At 43.5% G+C, this 20763-nt stretch overlaps 1 protein-coding gene across 1 annotated transcript in view; it reads left to right on the forward strand.

Annotated features, from left to right (window-relative positions):
• SCUBE2 (signal peptide, CUB domain and EGF like domain containing 2) overlaps window positions 1-20763 on the forward strand; it is a 283319-nt gene that overhangs the window by 20570 nt on the left and 241986 nt on the right. Inside the window, exon 4 of the mRNA XM_030201013.1 lies at window positions 11882-12016. Coding sequence (XP_030056873.1) covers window positions 11882-12016 — 135 coding nt within the window. The remainder of the gene's footprint in view (window positions 1-11881; window positions 12017-20763) is intronic.

A 20763-nucleotide genomic window follows, 5' to 3' on the forward strand; every position in this document is an offset into this window, starting at 1 on the left:
TATGCAGCCTGAGTACTCCTTGTGTGTGTGAGTGAGACTAACGAGTTAGTTACTTCTTTTGTTTTGTTTGGCTTTTAATACACTGAATATTCTTATTATCTCCTTGGGTCAGGAGTGTCCTGAGCTGGAATCATGTTCTGTTCAACATTCCCCCTAGTGTTCCATCCTACCCACTGTGCACAACCATCACAGGAGAGTCAATTGATGGGGAACACTCTTTTTTTCTCTCCTGTCTTCCTTGTGCCCTGTGTGGCTGTACCACCTGCATAGTTCTCCCTTGTGTTATGGATTTAGTCTTAATCCTAAAGATGATAATGATCTAGAGGTTATATCACACCTACTGTTTGTGGGTGACTTGAAGCTCTACTGTTCCACATTTGTGCAGTGAAAAGCTTCTCAGATAATGTTAAGTTGAATTTTGGCATAAACAAATGTGCTAAGGCAATCTTTCTTAGAGAGAAATTGAGCAGAACTGAAAACATCTCACTAACTTATGACTTTGAAATAAAGGAACCTGAACTGGAAGATGTATATAAATATCTAGCTAGAAGTGGAGGAGAATGACAAGTAAGCACAAATTACTGACAGATCAGTAAAGAATATTGTAGGAGATTATTGAAAAGTGCTTTAACATCATTGAATAGGATATAAGCCATTAATCAGCTGGCAATTTCCACGCTGTCATACAATTTTAGAATTGTAGACTGGCCTTTTTAAAAATCTTGAAAAACTGGATGTATGAACAAGAAATCTCCTCCATGCCCACAAGCTAATTTATAAGAATCAGTATATGCTGAGATTGGACATTCCTCAAGCCAAAGGAGGAAGGAGCCCTATAGAATGAGGTTATATGTGTGGAGATGAATTCTGTTTAGGAGTGTCTATTTATGTGTCAAGAAGGTGCTTATTTGGAGTCTATTTTATAATGCAATGTAAGTGCATGCTCTCCTTTATAGAATATTAGCATAGCAGTGCAAATACGTGAGTATATTTTAGAAATGACCACTGGGGTAAATGCTTAAGCCTAGATTGCTAAAAAAAATGCACATAAATTATAATATAGAAGCACTGTATGGAGAAATTCGTTCTTTAATAAATTAAGAACAATTGGGATTTGGCAAGATTTTCACCATGCATTGCACCAATGATACTGATGATTGTACCATACCCCTAATGCAGGTCTTACCGAAACATGGCTGCATTGGATCATTGATATTTAGTATCCAATAAAATTGTTATCTCTTTGCCATACTGAAACTTGTTTGTTCTTGCTTTTCACACCTCTGCTGTGAGACTTGCACGCTTATTTTCGAAAGAGAAGGACGCCCATCTTTCGACACAAATCGGAAGATGGGTGTCCTTCTCGCAAGGTTGTCCAAATCGGCATCATTGAAATCTGATTTTTTGACACCCTCGACTGCTTTCCATCGCGGGGATGACCAAAGTTCACGGGGGCGTGTTGGAAGGGTAGCGAAGGCGGGACTGGGGCGTGATTAGGAGATGGTCGTCCTCGGCCGATAATAGGAAAAAGAAGGGCGTCCATGACGAGCACTTGGCCGACTTTACTTGGTCCATTTTTTTTCACGACCAAGCCTCAAAAAGGTGCCCCAACTGACCAGATGACCACTGGAAGGAATTGGGGATGACCTCCCCTTACTCCCCCAGTGGTCACTAACCCCCTCCCACCATAAAAAACAAGTTTAAAAATACTTTTTTGCCAGCCTCTATGCCAGCCGCAAATGCCATACTCAGGTCCATCGCAGCAGTATACAGGTCCCTGGAGCAGTTGTAGTGGGTACAGTGTACTTCAGGCAGGCGGACATGGGGGGGGGGGGTTGGGGGGCTTAGCACCCAAGGTAAGGGAGCTATGCACCTGGGAGCAATTTCTGAAGTTTACTGCAGTGCCCCCTAGGGTGCCCGGTTGGTGTCCTGGCATGTGAGGGGGATCAGTGCACTACAAATGCTGGCTCCTCCCACGACCAAAGGGCTTGGATTTGGACTTTTTAAAGATAGACATCTTTGGTTTCCATTATCGCCGAAAACCGAGGACGACCATCTCTAAGGTCGACCTAAATGTCAAGATTTGGGCGTCCCCGACCGTATTATCGAAACGAAAGATTGATGTCCATCTTGTTTCGATAATATGGGATGCCCTGCCCCTTCACGGGGACATCCTTAGAGTTGTGCGCCCTTAGAGATGGTCGTCCTCGTTCGAAAATGCCCCTCTTGGTCTCTCCAGTTCAGGTCTAATTTGGCTATCACCTTTATGAGAGTAAATATGCAGAATTTATCTTCATCATTAAACTTAGACCAGCCTTCAGGTGGGTAGAAGGAATGAATGAGAATTCACAAGCAACATAGGAAAGTACGCAACAGAATTTGTAAAACAAAGAGAAAAAATTCTTCAAAGAATTAGATCAGCACATGTGGAAAAACAGTTGGCAAGTACAGTGAGAAATACAAAGTGTTACTCCAGGAATCCTTCATTGATCAAAACCAGACATATGAACGGTTAAAGAGAGGTGAATTGAAACCTAAGGATGAGTTATTGATAATTGCAGCCCAGGACAGTGGATTACGGATGAGATGGTTCACAGCAAGCATAGAAAAACTGACATTTGTAGGTTCTGTAAGAAAGAGCTGGAAAAGGTTACTTATCTCATAGCTGACTGTGAAGTTCTGTTAACAGAAAATCTCTATACAGAAATGCACAATAAGGTGATATGTCTCAACCATAGGAAACTTTTTAAATAGAGGGTAACCAAAACTGAATTTCTTAGTTTTGGCTAATAAATAGAAATAAAACAAAACATAGAAAATAAAATAAAATGATATCTTTTTTATTGGACTAACTTAATACATTTTTTGATTAGCTTTCAAAGGTAACCCTTCTTCTTCAGATCAGAAATCATTTTCGGCTGAAACTGAATCTGCGACTGAAATTTGCTACTTATTTGTGGCTGAAATGGAAACTGGCCATTAGGCATGGCCCTCATCTATATCAGGGGCGTAGCTACGGGTGGGCCTGGGTGGGCACAGGCCCACCCATATTTGGCTCAGGCCCACCCAGTCTTATTGAACACCAATCAGCTGCCAGCAATCCTGCACAGCTACACGCAGTAGTCCAATCGCATTAGTAAATGTGCAGAAAGCAGTGAAGCACCTCCTACTGCCTTGCCTTGCTTTGTTTTGCTTTGTTTCCTGCAATCGGGAGTCAAGCATCGGATAGGAGGGGGAGGGGGGGAAGAGGCTCCACTCTGCATCGCTCCACACCGCTCCGCACCGCACCCTTCTTATGGTGGTTTACTTCTCTCTGCTGCTCTGTCTTCGTTCCCTACGGCTGCCTGCTGCCTCTCCTCTAGCATATGCTAACTTACGCGGTCTGCCCTGCAGTGCATGCATTGATCTGGCCAGGTTTCATCTCGTCGTCTCCAGTGAGCCCCCAGCCAGGACCCAAGGGGTTGAATTGAGAGCGGGAGACAGCATGGCGGCAAAGGGTTGAGGCCACGGACTCAGAGGTTGGTCTGTTTTCCCTCCCTCGCGCACAGCCATAATCCCCGTGCACTCGGGGTAGGGCAAATGGGCCTGTGGGCTGCTGCATCCACGTTGTCCTTCTTTATTGTTGGTGGCGTTTTTGCTTGATCTCGCTTGTATTTTTAAGCAAGCCGGCTTGTGCAGTATGCGGATGTACACAGAGAAAGTATAATAACGGGATAACTTTTCGTGGGTAGAGTTGTGATCATCAGTGTGTCATTTGGAGAGGCTGCTTGTGGGGACACCCTAGCACGTGATGTATTTGTGTGGAGATATTTTCCTCCTGGTGAAGGGCCACTAAAGCAGACATTATGAGAATCAGGTGCTTGACATTCAGAGTTTCTATCAATCTATTTATTTACTTATTTTATGGCATTTTTATGTAAGTAACAACCAAGATATGCACTAAGGGATATGAATTGGGTTGATACATGGGAGCATTTAAAGTATTTTTTTTTCCTGTGTCTGGGTCAAGGGAGGGGGATGGTTTGTGGGAACTTGCTCCTTTTATTTTGTGGGGTGCGGTGGTATATTATAAAGGTGCACTTAATATTGTTTATTGCTGCTATTTAAGAGAGAAATATTGGGTGATGGGGCAGAGCTACCATCATACAGAAGTCAAGGATCAGTCTGGGTGTGTGCCAACATTTTCCAGTTCTGTAAAGTCTGTTTGGTTGTGAAAGGCATATATATATATATATATATATATTTTTTTTTTTGGGGGGGGGGGGTTAATCTTTGTCTCCGAGCTCTGTGTTTGTATATAGATGAGTCCCAGGAATAATGATGGCTAAGGGAAAGCAGCAGTAAAACAGTTGGAGCTGAATGACACTTATGTTTTCCAAATGATGATGCATAGCTTGATGGGATGTCCTTGTTGTAAGACCAGAGTAAATAATTTCTTAGCTTCTTGCCTCAAATTAACCAAGGAGGAACAACTCTATTATTCTGTCTCACTGTATTTCCAGTTTTAGCACAGTATAAGTCATCACGAGGACAAAATATAAGAAAACCAATGGACTGCATTAGGGGCTTATAGCCCATGTAGTTATGTTTAAACAAATGAGAGATCTGCATGAAAGAAAGTATTTTTATTATTTTGACTTATGAAAACCACTTGTCCCTGAAACATGTTCAAAACTGAACAATCCATTTGTACAAAAGAGATGAAGTGAAGATGTGATTCCATATGCCCCAATGAAAGAAGAGTTTCATTTTAATTCAATTTAATTTCTTATAAAGCAAAGTTTGAAGGATGTGTGCCATTGCTGTAATTATTTTTACAGGATACTGTGATGTGTGTTTAGATGTTTGCCATTATAGTAGACTTATGTCTTGTCGAGTTTAAGTGTTGCTTGTCTAGTAATTAATATGCAAAATTTTATGTATGTTCTATACACTATTAATCAGAGGGTAGAAGAGACCAATTTAAATCACATGAGAAGAGACCTTTCCTAGGGGTGCCAGCTAGAGCATACACTATTTAGCCAATAGCACATTTAAAGCTACCAATTACACAGGTATGCGTACACTTACCTGTTGCTTTTCTGTCCATTTACAGACTCAAAGTGGCATATACTGTGATGCTTTGGGTGTGCAATTGGTTGGGTGGTGTGTGTTTTGGCTGGCACTTTTGGGAGAGGTTTCTTCTCGTGAAATTTATGTATATAACAGTTGTAACCTGCCTAGAATTGTGGGATAGTGCAGGACTGACATTTTTTAATTTATTTAAAAAATTTCTGTGTTCCATAAAAGTATGTATGTGGTTTATGTTGATGCAGGCCATCTGTTGGGCAGATAATTTTGTCATCAAGTGCATGCTAAGGCATTATTTAGACTATCCCATGAAACATGACTCATACCTATATACATAGTGCCCACCCATATTAGCTCTGGGCCCATCCAAAATGTCAGGTCTGGCTACGCCACTGATCTATATAAATAATTCTCACCTGCAACATTCTGAAGCTCACTCTGTGGGAGGGAAACACTGAAGGCTAGGCTGTCAGCAACACTCACTCTCACTCAAGCACCACTCACTGTCACTCATAGACCCGCCGTCGGCCACGCCCCTTCCGGATATAATTCGCAACTCCAACGTTCTAAATGAAGCCTCCAACCGGAAGTTGAGGCGTCGAGACCACTTTTTGCCCATTACTGTGTGCCCCGCCCTCGCGTCACAACGTGATGATGACGAGGGCGGAGCACTCCAGCAAACCAGGAAACGCGATCGATGAGGCTGGAGCACTCCAGCAAACGAGCAAACGCGATTGACGATGGCGGAGCACTGACATGAGGCCCGAGCCATCCAGGAAAGCAGGCAACGCGATCCATGGAGCTGGTCCGCCCTCGTGTCACAACGTCATGACGGCGAGGGCGGAGCACTCCAGGAAACGCGATGGACGGATCGCTTCTCAACTGCCAGGCACCCAGCTGTCACGGTCCCCTCCCCCCCTCGCCGCATACAAACGGAACGGAAAACTGCTGGGAGTGCTGCCACAGCACAGCCACTGCACGAAATACTGTGTAAAGCAATATCAAAGTGGCTACACCAGGATGCTAACCGAGGCTGCAGGGCTTTACTGATCCAAAGAGCCTTGACGCTACAACACCTGATCTACACAGTACAGCACAAAAACGATGCAACTTCACCCTCTCTAACAGCTGCATAAGGAAGATGAATGCCAAAGTAGCCCCTTGCACAGGCATCAACAGCTGCAGAGTCACCAGGTTCAAAACTTGCGCTTTTACCATGCTGGGATTTACAAGCTGACCACATTTCACTTTTGCTTTCCCAACTACCCTGCAAACCATATTTGCTCTTCACACCACAGCAGGGGCTGCTGACACCACAGAGGGAGAGGAAGGTATCTCTGTCACACACACACACACACACACACACACACACACACACATACACACACACACACACACACACACACACACACACACACACACACACACACACACACTCACTGTCTCTCTCTCTCTCTCTCTCTCTCACAGTGTATCTGTGTGAAACACAGTGTCTCTCACACACACACACTCTCACACACTCGCGCCCAGACTCACTCACTCTCTGTCACACACACACACACACATTCACTCTCTCTCTCTCTCACACAGTCACTATCACACACTCTCTCTCAAACATACACATTCCGAGGAAAACCTTGCTAGCGCCCGTTTCATTTCTCTCAGAAATGGGCCCTGTTTACTAGTACAGGAATAGCCCACATTCCCTCCCTCCCCCCTTATCCGAAGGAACTCCTACACCTGTAGACCCTCCTCTCTAGGACTACCATACCACTGGTTGTCTAGTGGCTATTTGTAGCTGAAGCGATTCTCAGTCATTTCTGGCCATGCCAGCTCTAGTCTCAAAATGGCTGCCGGCAGTAGTGTGCTGGTAAATGTTTAACAACAGGCTCTCTCCCCGGTCCCCCTCTGCGCCCCCCCCAAATTGCAGAGATGGCTATAGCCGAGGAGAGAGCCTGGGGGGGGGGACGACGACAGTGCATTACTCCAGGGAAAAAAATTAAATGATCCCAGGTTCCAATCTAATTCATGTTTAATGTGGAATAAAATGCCATAAATAATAAATATAAACTTTTAATGTCGAGCACCTGATTCTCAAAGTGAACATATTCCAAACACTATAATGAAAATAAAATGATTTTTTTCTACCTTTGTTGTCTGGTGACTTTGTTTTTCTGGTCATGCTGGTCCAGTAACCGATTCTGCTGCTATCTGTCCTCTTAACTTCGTTTCCAGGGCTTCCTTTCCATTTATTTCTTTCCTTTCCTCCTTTCTTCTTCATTTCTGGTCCTCCGCAGACTTGACTGTCCAGTGGATCCAACTTCTCCCTATTTTCTTCATCCATGTGCAGTTTTTCTCCTCTCTTCCTTTTCCCTCATCTCATCTCCTTCCTCACTCTTCCCTCCCCTCCATCCATGTCCAGCATTTCTTCTTTTTCCCCTGCCCTCCCCTCCATCCACCCATGTCCTGTGACCCTCCTCTCCCCTGCCCTCCCATCCATCCACCCACCCATGTCCAGCGACCCTCCTCTCTCCCCTGTCACCCCTCCAGCCACCCATGCCCAGCGACTCTCCTCTCTCCCTTGCCTCCCTCCAGCCACCCATGCCCAGTGACTCTCCTCTCTCCCCTGCCCCCTCCTCCAGCCATCCATGCCCAGCGACTCCCTTCTCTCCCCTGCCCCCCCTCCTCCAGCCACCCATGCCCAGCGACTCCCTTCTCTCCCCTGCCCCTCCTCCTCCAGCCACCCATGCCCAGCGACTCCCTTCTCTCCTCTGCCCCCTCCTCCAGCCACCCATGCCCAGTGACTCCCTTCTCTCCCCTGCCCCCTCCTCCAGCCACCCATGTCCAGCGACTCCCTTCTGTCCCCTGCCCCCCTCCAGCCACCCATGTTCAGCGACTCCCTTCTCTCCCCTGCCTCCCCTCCAGCCACCGAGGTTGTCCAGCGGATGTTTCGGGGCAGGCAGGAAAGATCCCCAGTCTTTCCTGCCCGCTGCCGGCGCTGACTCTCCCTCGCTGCCGGATCGCTCTTCAAAATGGCCGCCGAGACTTACAAGGGCGGCCTCCAAGACTTCAGCAGAAGTCTTGCGAGGCCAACGCTGGAAGTCTCGGCGGCCATTTTTAAAGAGCGATGCCGCAGCGGGGGAGGGTCAGTGCCGGCAGTGGGCAGGCAAGACTGCCTGCCCCAAAGAATTCGCTGGACAAGGGAGGGGAGGGACCGGACCCTGTAGGATGGAGGGAGGAAGGAGAGCCGGCTTTCCCTCAGGAACAACTGGCTCGCAAGTCTGTAAAGAATTTAACAACCGGCTCTTGCAAGCCCGTGCGAGCCGGCTCCAGCACACCACTGGCTGCCAGGACCTCCATTTGCTGTTTCCAAGTTTACCTCATTGATTGAATGTATTTATGCCTATATTTGGTCATTTGTTTTATTGTTATGTTGTTAACAAAATTGTAAGTTTTATGTTAAACTGTACCTGCTGTACACCGTCCTGGGAGAATCTCTTCATAATGTTGGTTAATAAATCCCAATAAATAAAATAAATAAACAAATAGATAAATAAATAAATAAATAAATAAATAAATAAATAAATAAGAACGTGTGACAGAAAGATACAGAAATATTTCCCATTGTTTTAGGTACCACAGGCTTGATTCAAAGGAATGTTCAAGCACACCTAGATAGGTTGTCTATACATATTACATCTTAGGAACTCCAGAAGGAAGCTCTCTTCAGCATGATGTGAGTGCTATAACCAGTGCCAGCAGTAAATCTGACAGACCAAGATCATACTTCACATATGTGGTTTAGGAGTGAGTTTCATTACTGTCATGCTATTCACAAAACTAACCCATTTGAAGTCATTGCCTCCCAAGTGATTCTTAGGATGGTTCCCATGTAGATATAAGTGCGAAACAAATGTATTATTGCTAACGTTTTCAAGGTTGATATTCAGCCGGCAGCACTCAGAGATTTGCTGACTGCCGGTGGCTTTATGCTCGAAATTCAATGCTGGGCATGTCTGAGCTCCGGCATTAAATTTCTGGGTTTCTGGAGCCAGCTACACCATAGCTGGTTATGGGGCTAATTTTCAAAAGAGAAAAATGTCCAAAAAGTGGCATAAATTGCATTTGGATGTTTTTTTTCACAAAAACATCCAAATTGGTATTTTCAAAACCAATTTTTAGATGTTTTTCTTTGAAGTCCATCAAAAGTGCGTTCAAATCACAAGGGGGTGTGTCAGGGACGTGTTAAGGGTGGGTCTGGGCATTCCTAACACTTGGAAGTTTTTCAGCCATTATGGAACAAAACCAAACCGTCCAGGACTAAAACTAAGACATTTTGAGCTAGACCTGTTTTTATAACGAATAAGACACAAAAAGGTGCCCTAAATGACCAGATGACCAGTGGAGGGAATCACAGATGACTTCCCCTTATTCCCCCAGTGGTCACTAGCCCCCTCCATCCCCCCACCCCCCAAAATGTGATTAAAAACATTACTTACCAGCCTCTTTTCCAGCTTTAGATGTTATACTCGGGTCCATTAGAACATCATGCAGGTCCCTGGAGTAGTCTAGTTGTGGGTGCAGTGCACTGTAGACAGGTGGATGTAGGCCCATACCTCTCCCTACCTGTTACACTTGTGGTGGAAACTGTGAGCCCTCCAAAGCTCACCAGAAACCCACTGTACCCACATATAGATGCCCCCTTCACCCATAAGGGCTATTGTAGTGGTGTACAGTTGGGGGTAGTGGGTTTTGGGAGGGCTCAGCAGACAAGATAAGGGAGAAACGGTGAGATGTGTACCTGGGAGCATTTATTTGAAGTCTACTGCAGTGCTCCCTAGGGTGCCCCATTGCTCTTCTGGGATGTCTGTTTGACCAGTCTACTAATAATGCTGGCTCCTCCTACATCCCAATGGCTTCATTTTGTGCGTTTTTCACTTGGGCATTTTTTTTTTGAAAATGGACCAAAAAGTTAAACACACAGAGTACAAAAACATCTAGAAGGTAGCTGTTTAAAAAAAAAAAAGAAATAGATGTTTTTCTGCTTTGAAAATGTCTATATTCCCCTCTTGAATTTTGGACGTTTTTAGCAAAATGTCCAAAGTTGGACTTAGACGTCATATCGAAAATGCCCCTCTATGTGTGATATTCAGGCTATGGGGTACAGCATAAAGATAGGACTGACTCTTATGTGGTCCTATTTATGTGGTGACCATAGCCAGTTAAATGCTGAATATCGGCACTTAACCGGCCAAGTCCCCACTGTGCCCCTGGAATGCCCCCAAAATAGCCAGTTTTGCTTTAAGCTGATCATTTTCAGTGGCACTAACTGGTTTAAGTGCTGCTGAAAATGACCAGTTAGCCTTGAACAGGCAATTTAACTGCTCAGGAGCTGTTTCTGGTCAGTTAAATCACTTTGAATAGCAACTCATCATTTTCTTTAAAAATTGTTTCTTTTTTTAAATATTTGGGACTTGAAAGAAACTCTGATTGCTGGCATATGCCTTCTAAAGAGGAAAACTGTACCAAGAAAAAACAATCTGACCATCAGACAAATTGGATCAGCTGTTTCCAGATGCCATCTCATCCCTTTCAATACAAGTTTGAAGCAGCTGGTAGTATATTATACAATTATGAGGCTATCTGAAATTAATAATCTAATTCTTACTTCTCTACTATGGGCCCCTTTTACTAAACCATGCTAGTGATTTACAGTGTAGCAATGCCAACAAAGCCCATTCACTTTGAATGGGCTGCGTCAACATTGCTGCTTGGGAATCACTAGCGTGGTTTGGTAAAAGAGGCCCTAACAGTATACATAAAAATCATAGAAATCATAAGGGCCTGTAACGAGTTGTACCAGTTACATAAAGGCAATTGGACTGATCCTTGGAGTAGATACAATATGCTATTATCTGCATTATGACCAGAAATCCAATATGCACCATCATTTTAGACCTAATTATGTATCCAGCTATTCGTTGAGAATTGTTTTCAAGACTCCAGTAAAATACAAGGGTAGGTTTATTATCTTGCTGTATACTGTCTTGAGTGAATTTCTTCAAAAAGACATTAACTAAATCCTAAGAAAGAAAGAAAGAAAGAAAGAAAGAAAGAAAGAAAGAAAGAAAGAAAGAAAGAAAGAAAGAAAGAAAGAAAAAGAAAGCAAGCAAGCAAGCAGATGATCAAAACAACATGTGCTTCTGCTGTCATGTGGATTTAGTGAGTTACTAAGTCAGGGGGTGCACTGTTTGAAAGACAAAGGAGCCGGGCAAGTAGACTAGGATCCTGCAGGAATCACACAAATTGAATTTATTCACTCATAGACCCAACACGGCCTTTTTTTGTCATGTGCCTTCATCAGGGGCTCTGTATACAATGTAATCAGAAGTTAAGGAGCCAAAGATCTGACTGTTGTGTAGTCTAACCCTATTTTATGGAGAAACTTTCTATTGTCAAAGAGTTCATGCTGTTGATGCTCCCGGCAGTAATCATAAGTACTAGCTGCTTATAAATTACTCTGCTTTTTTTTAAGTTAAAAGAAAAGTTATTACATATATGTAAACACTAACACTAACAATCTACAGTCTATGAAGGAATAAATTCAGTTTGTGTGATTCCTGAAGCATCCTAGTCTTCTTGGCTGTCTCTACTCCAGCTTTGTCTTCTTGGTGATCTGTGAGGTGTATTTCTTCTTTCTTCTGGTTGTGCTCATGGTAAACATATTCTTTTGAAGTTGGGGTTCCCTGTTTTGTGCTTGAGTGAAAACATAGCGGTGTATTGTGAGTGAGCCTAGTTTTCTATCTTTCAGATGTGAACGAATGTCTTTTTAACAATGGTGGATGCCAGCATATATGTATTGACACGATGGGAAGCTACGAGTGTCGGTGTAAGGTTGGATTCTTCCTGGGTGACAATCAACACACCTGCATTCACCGTTTAGAAGGTAAGGTGGTTATAATAAATAACCGTTGACAGCAACAGGATCAGATGATTGTGGTTGCCATTTTAGTACATGTGGCTATATGGAAATTAGGGTCAACAAGCATGGTGAAGGTTATCAACAGGAGCAATTTCAATCCAAAGGATTTTATATTTTAACTAGTATATTCCAAGTTGGTATTCTATTCTGTTCTATTCTCAGCATTTATATCCCACTTTTATTAGCAAGGAATCAAAGTGGGTTACAGAAATCAAAATCAGCAGAAATCTTACGGATCAGAACCAAAATATTTTCTAAAAAAGTAAGTTTTTAGAGCTTTTTGAAGCATCAAGTAATTGGTTAATTTCTGAATTTGAAGTGGTAATAGATTCCAAATTTTACTTGATTGATAGTTAAAAGAGCTATCATGAAAATTTTTGTAATGAACACGTCTGATAGCAGGAAAGCCCAATTTAAATGCTGATCTAAAATGAGAAGAAGCCCAAGCAACAGGAATAGTTAGAAGCTGGATATATATGAAGAGGGACAGCATCCATGTAAAATTTTAAACACTCACGCAAGCCATCTTAAACTCAATACGAGCACGAATTGGCAGCCAGTGTAAATCCCTCAGTAATTGAGTTGCATGATCAAACTTTCCTTGGCCAAATATCAGCTTCAGTGCAGTATTCTGTGATAATTGTAATCTATTGTGCAGTCTCTGAAGTATACTTACATACAGTTACAATAGTCAATTTGCGAGATTACTACAGCCTGAACCAGTATTTGATAATGTTCCGAAAAAATTAAGGCCTAATCGTTCGTAACTGATGCAATTTAAGAAAAAATTTGCTACTCAAATAATTCACCTGGGATTCCAAGGTCAGTTGAGTATTTTGCAGTCTTGGTGGCTGAGTGCTTTAGCTAAATAGGGCATTAATGACCAAACAAATGCATATTACCTCTAGCAACCCAATAATTCATTGCAGAAACAAAACAAGACCCCTCCATGCCAACCCCCTCCCCCACACACAAACAGTTCAACCTCCACCTCATCCAAAGAATAATCTCAGAGGGGTTTTAGCTTTTACTTGGGGGTCCTTTTACAAAGGTGCGCTAGCGTTTTTAGCATTGGGCATCTCTAGCATTTAGCGCATGCTGAAAACGCTAGTGCGCCTTTGGAAAAAGACCTCTTGATTATGTTAGTTTGTGCTAATCATAATAATCTCTGGGTTGTGCGTGCCTCGTTTGTTAACAGCTTGCCAATTTAAGGCCTTTCTCTTCTCATTTGCTCTCTGCACGGACTTAAGCAATGCCCAGCTCAGAGGCAGTTAATGACTGGGGTGGGTGAGGATGAAGCATTTCTTGGTGGCTAATGTACTGGTGGGGAAAGTTGAAGTCCATAATACTAGGACATTTATTTGTTTACTTACAACATTTATAATCCACTAATCAAAAAGAATAACATTTTCTCTGAAGCGATTCACAATCTTATAAATTATAGTTTATTCACACTTGATATACTGCCTTTACTAACTTGCTGATCAAAATGGTTTACATTCTAAAAAATACAAAGTTTATTGAGAAACAAGAACCTACAAATTTTGACAGGAAAGAACAGAATTCCATTCACATAAATCAATCAGACCAAAGGAAAAGCAGGGAAAGCAAAATAAGAGAAAAGAAAAGAAAAGAAAAGAAAAGAAAAGAAAAGAAAAGAAAAGAAGTGATTGTAGGGACAGGGCAGAAGAATACAAGTTGGCATGGGGAAGTAGGGGTTGAGAAGGGGAGGAGGGTAAAGGAAAGAAAGATTGAAGAAGCTTAAACCCAGTGATACAAGATTACAATCTGCCTATGAATGATCAAATGCAGTTCATTAACAATACCTCCAGTGTAAATCAGCATTCTGTACACAGGAGGTCTTTACTATACCTTCTTTTGGGGATTAGAAGTAGAAATGAAAGCTAATTTGTTATTTTAATTGAATAAGTATTTTGGAACCATCACTATGAGTATCTTGGTGACCTCTGAGGTGAGGTTTGGATTTCTGAAATAAACAGAATGTTGAATGCCAGTCAATCCGAATAAAGAATTCCTGCCTTAATATTCTCAGATGCTCCTCCCCCCATTATTTTGCACTAAAGATAAAGGTCTAGATCCTATGTATGGCGCTTGAAAATTCTACATGGAAAAAAATACGCCGAGGCGTATTCTGTAAAGTACACCTACATTTTATAGAATTGGCTTAAATTTCCACGCAGTATATAGAATAATGTTGAGCGCCTCTCCAAGTATGCAAATGTAGTCACGGCTATTTATGCCGTTTTTCACTTGGATTAGATCCCGACACTTAAATTAGGTGCAGAGCAGGTGTATTCTATGACAACACGCATAGATTTTAGAAACGCCCATGCCTCACCCATTGCCAGGTCTCCTTTTCAACCATGAAACTTAGAATTTAGGTGCACCAAGTTACAGAATACGCTTAGCGAGATGTGCATGTAAATATTAATTAATGCCAATTAGTACTGATAATTGCTTGTTAACATCCAATTAATAGCGCTGATTAACTAGTTAAGCAATTAGATTATTCACATTGTTATAGAATACGCTTCATTCCATGCAGAAATGAAGGTGCCATATATAGAATCCCAGGGTAAAAGGGTAATTCTATAACTGGGCACGTGGTAGGAGCTGGTCCTACAAAGGAAAGAAGGGGCCTAGGTTCCATTATAGAATACTACCTTAACCTGGTATAGATGTACCTAACATTTAGGCACTTGCACTTACGTTAACCATAGAGTTAGCATAAGTGTGCGTGCCCTGAGTGCGGTAGATATGTAACTTCGCTTGCAAATACACGCTATATAAGTTAAGTGGGTAACGTGGAAGGGCATAATTGAAAGGGACGCCCAAGTTTTTCTAAGGACGTCCTCGCAGGACATCCCCATGAAGGGGCGGGGAAACCCGTATTATTGAAACAAGATGGACGTCCATCTTTTGTTTCGATAATACGGTTGGGGATGCCCAAAATCAGGAAATTTAGGTCGACCTTAGAGATGGTCGTCCTTAGTCTTGGTCATTTCTGATTTTCGGCGTTAATGGAAACTGAGGACGCCCATCTCAGAAACTACCAAATGCAAGCCCTTTGCTCGTGGGAGGAGCCAGCATTCGTAGTGCACTGGTCCCCCTGACATGCCAGGACACCAACCGGGCACCCTAGGGGGCAATGCAGTGGACTTCAGAAATTGCTCCCAAGTGCATAGCTCCCTTACCATGTGTGCTGAGCACCCCCAAAACCCACTACCCATAACTGTACACCACTACCATAGCCCTTATGGGTGAAGGGGGCACCTAGATGTGGGTACAGTGGGTTTCTGGTGGGTTTTGGAGGGCTCACATTTACCAGCACAAGTGTAACAGGTAGGGGGGGATGGGCCTGGGTCCACCTGCCTGAAGTGCACTGCACCCACTAAAACTGCTCCAGGGACTTGCATACTGCTGCGATGGACCTGAGTATGACATTTGAGGCTGGCAAAAAATATTTTTAAAGAATTTTTAAGAGAGTGGGAGGGGTTAGTGACCATTGGGGGAGTAAGGGGAGGTCATCCCCGTCAGTTCAGGCACCTTTTAATGGCTTGGTCGTAACAAAAAAAAGTAAAGTCGTCCAAGTGCTCATCAGGGACGCCCTTCTTTTTTCGATTATGGATTGAGGACGCCCATGTGTTAGGCACGCCCAAGTCCCGCCTTTGCTACGCCTCTGACATGCCCCTGAAAACTTTGGTCGTCCCTGCGACAGAAAGCAGTTGGGGACGCCCAAAATTGGCTTTTGATTATGCCGATTTGGGCGACCCTGGGAGAAGGACGCCCATCTTCTGATTTGTGTCGAAAGATGGGTGTCCTCTTTCGAAAATAAGCCTGATAGTAACATAGTAGATGACAACAGATAAAGACCTGTAGGGTCCAATGCAGTCTGCCCAACAAGATGGTGTGAGCAAATCCAAATCCAAAAATAAAAAGATAAATTCATTACATATGGTATGTGGTATTTCATATGTATACCTGATCTTGATTTGTTCCTGTTCCAAGTATTTGCAGAGTAAGAACTAAGAATAGCAATACTGGGTCAGACCAATGGTCCATTTAGCCCAGTATCCTGTTTCCAACAGTGGCCAATCCAGGTCCTAAGGATCTGGCAGAAACCCAAATATTAGCAAGATTCCAGAATTCCAAAGAGTAGCAACATTCCAGGCTACCAATCCCAGGGCAAGCAGTGGCTTTGCTATGTCTATCTCAATAGCAGATTATGAACTTTTCCTCCAGGAAGTTGCCCAAACTTTTTTTAAACCCAGATACGCTAACTGCTGTTACCACATCTTCCAACAGTGAATTTCAGAACTTAACTATTTGTTGAGTGAAAAAATATTTCATCCTATTTGTTTTAAAAGTATTTCCATGTATCTTCATTGAGTGTCCCTAGTCTTTGTACTTTTTGAAAGAGTAAAAAAATTGATTCACTTCTACTCGTTCTGCACCACTCAGGATTTTGTAGATCTCAATCATATCCCCCCTCAGCCATCTCATTTCCAAGCTGAAGAGCCCTAACCTATTTAGCCTTTCGTCAGATGAGAGGAGTTCCATTCCCTTTATCATTCTGATAGCTCTTCTTTCAAACTTTTCTAATTCCACTATGAGGCATATTTTCAAAGCACTTAGCCTCCCAAAGTTCCATAGAAACCTATGGAACTTAGCCTCCCAAAGTGCTTTGAAAATATGCCTCTATATCTTTTTTGAGATACCGCGACCAGCTTGTCAGTTCCTGGATCAGTTGCTCCAAGAAGCAGTCATTTGTTACGTCTAGCTGGTTTTCACTTAGGCGCTAGCAAGTGTTGCTGTATCAGCTGTAAGTGCCATCATTTCACACGCAGAGTCCGCCCCGTTCACTGGGTAAATCTCTCTTATCTGCACCCTTCTCCTCCACTGCTAACTCCAGACTCCGTTCCTTTTATCTTGCTGCACCATATGCCTGGAATAGACTTCCTGAGCTGGTACGTCAAGCTCCATCTCTGGCCGTCTTCAAATCTAAGCTAAAAGCCCACCTTTCTGATGCTGCTTTTAACTCCTAACCCTTATTCACTTGTTCAGAACCCTTATTTTATCATCCTCACTTTAATATTCCCTTATCTTTTGTTTGTCCTGTTTGTCTGTCCTAATTTGATTGTAAGCTCTCGAGCAGGGACTGTCTCTTCATGTTCAAGTGTACAGCGCTGCGTACGTCTAGTAGCGCTATAGAAATGATATGTAGTAGTAGTAGATGGAAGATATAGGGGGATGTTGGGGGAGAAGAGGGTGGTGGGCAGGTGGGGCTGTGGTTGGAACCGGAACTCGGGGGCTGAAAAGGGGGGCAGGTGAGGGTTGTGGCGAGTCACTGGACATGGATGGGAGGGGAGGATAGAGGGCAAAGGAGAATCACTGGACATGGATGGGAGCGGGAGGGGAGGGCAGAGGAGAATTGCTGGATATGGATGGGCTGGGAGGGGAGGGGAGGGCAGGGGAGAGAGGAGAAATTGCTGGACATGGGATGGGAGGGGAGGGTAGAGGAGAATCGCTGGACATGGATGGGAGGGGATGATAGGGGCAAAGGAGAATTGCTGGACATGGATGGGAGGAGAGGGCTGGGGAGAGAGGAGAAATCACTGGACATGGAGAGGGGCAGGGTCCAGGGAGAGAGGAGAAATCACTGGACATGGAGGGGAAGGCAGGGGAGAGAGGAGAATTGCAGGGGAGAGAGGAGAGTTGCTGGATATAGATGAATGGAGGGGAGGGCAGGGGAGAGGAGAGTTGCTAGACATGAGTAGATGGAAGGGAGGGCAGGGGAGAGAGGAGAGTTGCTGGATATTGATGGATGGAGGGCAGGGGAGAGAGGAGAGTTGCTGGATATGGATGGAGGGGAGGGCAGGAGAAATTCTGGACATGGATGGAGGGCAGGGAAGACAGGAAGGAGATACACATAGAGGGGAGGGGAGAGAGGAGACATGCTGGACATGGATGGAGTGGAGGACAGAGAAGAGAGGAGAAATGTTGGACAGAGATGGGGGAAGGAAAGACAGCGGGAGATGCACACAGATGGAGGGGAAGGGAGAGAGAAGAAATGCTGGACATGGATGGAGGGGAAAGAAGACAGAGGAAGTAGATGCACATGGATGGGGGGAGGGGTGACAGGAGAAATGCTGGTCATAGATGGAGGGGAGGGAAGACAGAGGAGGAGATGCACATGGATGGAGGGGAGAGAGAAGAAATTCTGGACATGAATGGAGGGGAGGGAAGAGAAAGGAAGGAGATTACTACTACTATTTACTACTATTTAGCATTTCTATAGCGCTACAAGGCATACGCAGCACTGCACAAACATAGAAGAAAGACAGTCCCTGCTCAAAGAGCTTACAATCTAACAGGGATGGGGGAAGGAAAGACAGCGGGAGATGCACACAGATGGAGGGGAAGGGAGAGAGAAGAAATGCTGGACATGGATGGAGGGGAAAGAAGACAGAGGAAGTAGATGCACATGGATGGAGGGGAGGGGAGAGAGGAGAAATGCTGGACATGGAGGGGAGGGAAGAGAGAGGAAGTGAGATGAATATGAATGGAAGGGAGACAGGAGAAATGCTGGACATGGATGGAGGAGGGAGAGAAAAATGCTGGACATGGATGGAGGAAAGGGAAGAGAGAGGAAGGAGATTCATATGGATGGAGGGGAGGGAAGAGAGAGAAAGGAGATGAGACGAGGGAAAAGGAAGAGAGGAGAAAAACTGCACATGGATGGAGAAAATAGGCAGAAGCTGGATCCACTTTATACCTCCTCCAGTCAAGTCTGGAGAGGACCCAGCTTTTACTTATGGATGTAGGAAATGGAGTTAAGAGGACAGATAGAGAGCAGCAGAATCAGAGACTCGGACCAGCATGATCAGAAAAACAATGTCACCAGACAACAAAGGTAGAAAAAATCATTTTATTTTCATTTTAATGTTTTGAATATGTCCACTTTGAGAATTTACGTCTGCTATCTTATTTTGCAATGTGTAGCAATGTGTTTCTGTCTGTTTTTCTGATATCATGCTGCATGCAGAGTCTAACTTCTTTGGATTTCAGATTAATTTTTGAAGAATTTGAAGAGGGGCTATCTCTGTTCTGCATGTGTGACTGCAAGGCCAAGTGTCTGAATAGAGATCTGTTTGTTAGGTTCTGAGATTTTGATAACATTGTTTTTCAGATTTGGCAACATTGTTCTCCTAATTCCTAGTTTGTATGCTAATTTGGTTTGTGTCATTTTGGGTATACTGGAGCTGTAACAGCTTACAGAAATTATTTATACTTAAAACAAAAAAAACAAGTTATTTTTCTTCTATACTGGTGTAATATTTTCAATGATGCCTGTTTATATGTGCACAAAGGGCCTTTAAAAACAGGAGGGAACACAGTTTTTTCATTAAAATAATCCTTTAATGGTAAACTTTGATTGAAGAGAGACCCGACAAGGGCTGTGTTTCGGTGCTGCCGCACCTGCGTCAGGGGTCTGCATTAAACATATGACAATAAACAACAATTTATATAAATAAAAACACGTAAATAGGAACCAAAATATCAATAAAGATAGATAACAGATCTAGATACATACATAAAATAGAATATTATGTGTTTCAGACTAATACCCATTCATTAACAAAAAGATAAGGCAAATGTGGATTATATTTGTTTAAAGATATTCCACATGAAAAAGTTTTCCAAATGAAAATTTTTTTTTTATTTGTTTAAAAGTTTTATTTAAAACAAAAACGCGATCACGTGACGCTATGCACAGGAGCGGACGCTAGTCGAATTGCTCCTGCCTTCTCCTCAAGAATCGAGTTGAAAAACTCAATCTAAAAGCGTTTGTTTGATTGTTATCGGCAAGAGGAAGCTTTGGGAAACGTTAGAGGATTTACTTATTATCGATTCAGAAGCTAATGGCGACCAAATCAACCAGAAAAGAGAAAGATAAAAACCGGCAGGCTGAGGACAAAATGGCGGCGCCGGCGAGCCCGGGAACTTCAGCGGTTGGATCCGCATGGGCCGCCGAGATAGTGGGCGAAGTCATGCAAGCTTTGGAAGCTATTTTGGAGAAAAAACTCAGCTCACTAGACACTAAGTTAGAATCGCTGCATAACAGTGTAAATCAAATTCAGCTAGAAATGGTGACTTACCAACAGCGAGCCAGTGATACTGAAGATCGCGTTGGTACTTTAGAGTCAGAAGTAAACCAGCTGAAAAAAACACTTGCCTCTTATGAAGAAAAGCTTGAGGACTTAGAAAACAGGTCAAGACGAAATAATCTTCGTATGGTGGGTCTGGCGGAGGGACAAGGAGATCGAGACTTAAGCAGATACTTGGAAACATGGCTGGCAGAGGAACTTGAACTACCGGAATCTTTGGGCCCGCTGAAAATTGAACGAGCTCACCGCCTAGGCCCAAAGCAGACGGCAGAAGGTAGACCACGTGTAGTCATTTGCAAAATTTTAAACTTTGCCCATAAAAACGCGATTTTGCAGGCCTTAAGGAATGGGAAAGAACTGCACAGTGGAAATCGCAAAGTATTATGTTTTCAAGATTACTCAGCAGCAGTGGCAGCGCAAAGGAAAAAGTTTTCGCCAATCTGTTCTGAACTCGTCAACCGGAAAGCTAAATTTGCGCTGCTATACCCGGCGAAATTGAGAATTAATCATCACTCGGGAATA

The sequence above is a fragment of the Microcaecilia unicolor genome, chromosome 4 (genome assembly GCF_901765095.1).
Source record: "Microcaecilia unicolor chromosome 4, aMicUni1.1, whole genome shotgun sequence".
In the NCBI taxonomy this organism is placed as follows: domain Eukaryota; kingdom Metazoa; phylum Chordata; class Amphibia; order Gymnophiona; family Siphonopidae; genus Microcaecilia; species Microcaecilia unicolor.